Source organism: Mandrillus leucophaeus, unplaced genomic scaffold (assembly GCF_000951045.1).
Source record: "Mandrillus leucophaeus isolate KB7577 unplaced genomic scaffold, Mleu.le_1.0 Scaffold209, whole genome shotgun sequence".
NCBI classification, from domain to species: Eukaryota; Metazoa; Chordata; class Mammalia; order Primates; family Cercopithecidae; genus Mandrillus; species Mandrillus leucophaeus.
Genome location: NW_012102132.1, coordinates 4,657,510 through 4,662,085, shown reverse-complemented (window position 1 = coordinate 4,662,085; position 4,576 = coordinate 4,657,510). Strand labels below are relative to the sequence as shown.

At 44.0% G+C, this 4,576-nt stretch overlaps 1 protein-coding gene across 1 annotated transcript; it reads left to right on the top strand.

Moving 5' to 3' along the window:
• The first annotated feature begins 2,676 nt into the window (after window positions 1–2,676).
• Window positions 2,677–3,565, top strand: LOC105539767 (type-1 protein phosphatase inhibitor 4). The gene has a single exon (XM_011980195.1). It carries the CDS (start codon window positions 2,839–2,841, stop codon window positions 3,454–3,456), a length of 618 nt encoding a protein of 205 aa, XP_011835585.1. The 5' UTR covers window positions 2,677–2,838; the 3' UTR covers window positions 3,457–3,565.
• Window positions 3,566–4,576: the final 1,011 nt, after the last annotated feature.

Below are 4,576 nucleotides of genomic sequence, written 5' to 3'. Positions count from 1 at the left end.
TGATTCCAGAGTCCATCTGAGTAGACAAAATATCCAGTCTGTTTCTAATTAGCCTTTTTTTTTTTTCAGCCTCAGATAGTGGCTTTCAGGTATCTCTGAGTCTCTTGAGAGGCCGTGATGTGAGTGGGAGGATTAAAGTTCAAATGACTGACAGAGTTGAGCTGGAGTGAAAAGGAAAATGTCTGGCAGGGGTGGACAGAGAAGTGGAGGAGGCAGGGGTTTGAGGGGAACATAACAAAGAATTCAAGGAAGCCGAAGGGAAGATCGAAGGTGTTAAGAGGAAGGAGCAATGGGAAGGAAGAGACCATAGAGGAGCCAGTTTGAGGAGATCTCAAGTTCCTCAAAGAGGCCACTGGAGTTCCAAATAATCCCCAGCAAACTCATGCCAATAAGAAAGGAAGTAGACAGAGCTGGCCTCAGCAGGGGTTCAAGAGGAGGAGTTTCAGACAACTGAACAATTTCCATAAAGAGAGGCCTCACAAACAGCCAGAAAAAAATAAAATTTCCAGCCCAGTAGTTGTGGAGTGGATCCTCACTTGAAAGAAAAGAGTCAGGAAAATATTCCAGGCCAGGAAGCCAGGAAGTAATTAAATAAGGGTGGGAGACAGGAAGAATTTTCTAGCCAGGACCAGGCCCAGGAATTAGAGAATATATGTAACTCCACTCCAAACAAAGAGCCAGGAAGAAAGACCTCCAGCCCAACAGGTGCCTTCTTTCTCTCTTTCTCTTTCTTTTTCTTCTTCTTTTTTTGAGACAGGGTCTCATTCTGTCACCCAGGCTGGAGTGCAGGAAACTCAGATGCCTTTCATAAAAAGCCTCAGACTCTAACCCAGCTTTAGAGAGTATACTCAGATTCACAAGAATCAAAATGTATCCTCACCATGCTTCAACAGACTGCCATCTGGAACACTGGCTCAAGAGTTGGGCTTACCAATGGATTCCTGATCAGTCAGCCAAGAGTGAAGACAAAGGTTTCAAAGGTGCATACTTCAGGATGAGAGCTCCAGGGGTCCAATGGTGAATCTGATCTTATCTGAGTCACAGCCAACATAACTGTTAAAAAAATTATTCATGACACTTGTTAAAGATGGTAAGAAAGACTCTATTCCATGAAGGACTATCACAGTAGGTACAGGGACCACTGCAATGGGGTCAGTCTTGCAGTAGGGGAATAAAATTGGCATTGACTTCCACTCCAACAAGAATAGGTAAAAGGCAGAATAGAGACTCAGTGAATGGAAAATTACTGAAAGGAAACATCAGGGCTAAGGGGGATTCTTGCTAAACTGACCCAACAGGGTGACAAGATATCTAGTGTTGGGCATGAGGAATTTGATCAGCTATTCAGGGAGGTCAGATACCAGTGGTGGGGAATTTTCACTAAATTAACTTAGTAAGATTCTTGCTCAAACTGGATTCTACAAGCCCAAGTTTAGGCCTAGTCGAGCAGAGGGCTTAGAGGAGCCTGATTAAAGTTTGGTCAAAGGAGAGAGTCTTTGTCACTTCCTTTTACTTTTGATGTTTGTCATCTAGTGTACACAGATAAGAAATTACAAATGACTCCAAATGCTGTCACAGAGAATAAGAGACGCCATGAAAGCAAAGGGAGGTCTATTTGCTGTTGGGGGTCAGGAAATGGCCCCTGAAAGTCAATGATGATTGAACTGAAATCTGAAAGGGTGCTCTAGGCTGCACGAAGAACCTGGAAAAAAAAAAATTCTTGGACAGGAAGGTTCGTGAATGCTCCCATAATTGGAAGACCAGAATAGAAAGCTGGAGGTAGATGGGAAGAATTTAAGGGGAGAAGGTTCCAGATAGATGCCTGAGTAAACTGAGCAGATCATAACAGCTGTTTTTCAGCCTCTTCTGAATTTGGGTCTTTATGTCAAGAACAGTGGGCAGCCATTGAAGGGTTTGAAAGAGAGATGAAGAAGATCTGATGGGTGTTTTGAGGGTGGATAAGGGATTGGACAGCAGCAGGAGGAGATATTGGGGGCCCAGTTCAATGACTGTGAGTGGAGTTGCATAAGAGAAAATGGTGATTTGAAACAGGGTAGTGGAAGAAGAGATCAAATGAGCCTCTTGAAATATTTAGGTCACATCTGAGGGCTGGATTGGAGAATGGGCAACGTGAAGGGGCTGAGGAGGACACGCAGATTCCCAGCTGATATAATTGGCTCTATGTTGGGGTCATTCACCAAGACAGGGAGAGGAGAGGAGGACCAACGTATGTGTGGTGGAGGGAGAGTGTGGATGGGCACAGGAGGGAGGAGCAGAAGGTCATCACCTTCTAGCTGAGGCCTCTCTCATCTTTCCAACCAAAGTCGTGGCTTTCAAAGTTTTGACAGTGACCCACAGTGAGAAATATTTAACATAGCTTTCCTGTGGGCAGTCAGGGTGTATAGAAGTTTCTAAAAACAATGCTTCCCCTTTCCAAGTGCAACCAAAGGGTATTTCCTACCTTATTTTCCGTTAAAAGGGAGGAGAAAAAAAATGACGTTAGCATGGGCCACGAGGCGGTAACGTCAGCGGTAAAGCCAGCAGCAACGGCAAAAGCGACGGTAGCTTTAACGGTAGCTGTAACGGTAGCGGTGACGTCAGCGGTAACGGCAACAGTGACGGCAACGGTAGCGGTACCGGTAGCGGTAACGGTGGCGGTAGCGGAGGCGGCGACCATTGTGACGTCATACACAGCGCCCTTTGTGACACCAGGGCCCTGGTGCTTTAACTAGGGCGTTGGGACCTGTTGCCCCGGCAGACGGCGCTGCAGTTTCAGACTGGAGGGCGGCGGACGGCTGCTCAGCGGCCCAACTCTCTCGCAGCCCTTCTCTCCGCAAAATGTCAGCCTCCACCTCCTCGCACCGGCCCATCAAGGGGATCCTGAAAAACAAAAGCTCCTCGGGTTCCTCGGTGGCGACTTCCGGTCAGCAGTCTGGAGGGAATATTCAAGATGTGAAGAGAAAGAAATCCCAGAAGTGGGACGAATCAAGCATCCTTGCGACACACCGCGCAACGTACAGAGATTACGATTTAATGAAGGCAAATGAGCCCGGCACTTCCTACATGAATTTGCAAGATGATGGGGAAGATTCAGTGCGCGATGTCGAAGGAGAACATTCAGTGCGCGGTGTCGAAGGAAAGGAAGCCATGGCCGCCACTGATGCCTCGGACCACAGCTGTGAGGTGGAGGAGGAAGAGAGCAACGAGGCCTACATGAGAAAAATCCTCCTCCACAAACAGGAGAAAAAGCGGCAGTTCGAAATAAGAAGAAGGCTTCACTACAACGAAGAATTGAACATCAAATTAGCTAGACAATTAATGTGGAACGACCTACAAAGTGAAGACGATGAAAACGAGGAAAGGCCACCAGCCACGAATGAAGAAAAGACTGCTGCAGAAGAATCAGAGGAAGCTCCTCTAAGCGGTGGACTGCAAATCCAATCATGCGACCCTTAGAATTCTGATACCGGCTTCACCCTTGCAATTGTTTGTGAATATGCGACGCTTAGAAGATATCTGCTTCACCCTTGCAATTGTTTGTGAAATACAAACCTTGTTACTGTAATACACTGCTTCTTGTTTTCTGTAGCGCATGCGTCGAGTACTAAATTACTTAAATTGTAATGCAGAATTGAATGGTAATCTTAGAGAGTAATAGATTAAGTGGGAAATGCCTGCTTGATGTTGTTGTAATTATCACAAATACAGATCCTGATATTGCTTTTAATTTTATAAAACCATATTCCTTTTATAAAACTATGGGTTAATGTATATATTCTATAGCTTTTTAATATGTTAAAGACTTGAAAGAGGACTAATTTATATTCACTTCTAGTTGTACTAACTTTTGCAGAAAAAGTTTTGTTAAAAATGCAGAACATAATTGGTAAAGTAGATTATCTAGGCTGATAAATACTCAGGCTGAAAAACACTTTAGGGTGATTTGCTGTTTAATTGAGAGGGAATATATTATAAGAGTTATTGTTGAATTTTCTTATAGTAACTTTACAATTTCTCTTAATTTTCTTTGTGTTTACAAGGAAATGACTGAAGTTTTTCTCATGAAAAATAGCCATTTTTCATGCATTATCAGGTTAAAGTTGCACCAGTGTCTGTTTTGTTTTTTGTACAGAGGGTGGGCAGATTTGGTATCAATAGTTTTTTCAAATTCTAAAGTAGTTAGTAGTCCCTTTTCATACCTACCTTAACCTCTATCCTTTGTTTCTCAGTCCTCCCAGCCCATGCACATCCAATCCCTTAACTTTATGGAATATCATAGATAGTCAAGACATTAAAAACCCTTTCTTCTCTCAGATATTCTATGTGTTGCAACAGTGTCATTTCCATTTTGAGTATTGTGGTCTCTTCAGACTTCCAACATGTGGGGTTACATAACTATTTGAACACAAAGAAGTGGTTTCCAGATGCCTGCGGAGTGAACAGCTGCCTGCAGATGCGTTCTTCTTTCAAGTTTCTTCTGTCTGAAGGTGAAGACAGAAAGCTCAGCCCTCGTGACCTGTTCTTCCTCAGAAGAGAAGGAAAACCAGCTCACATTTGGCTAGAGTTAGGAGAGGAA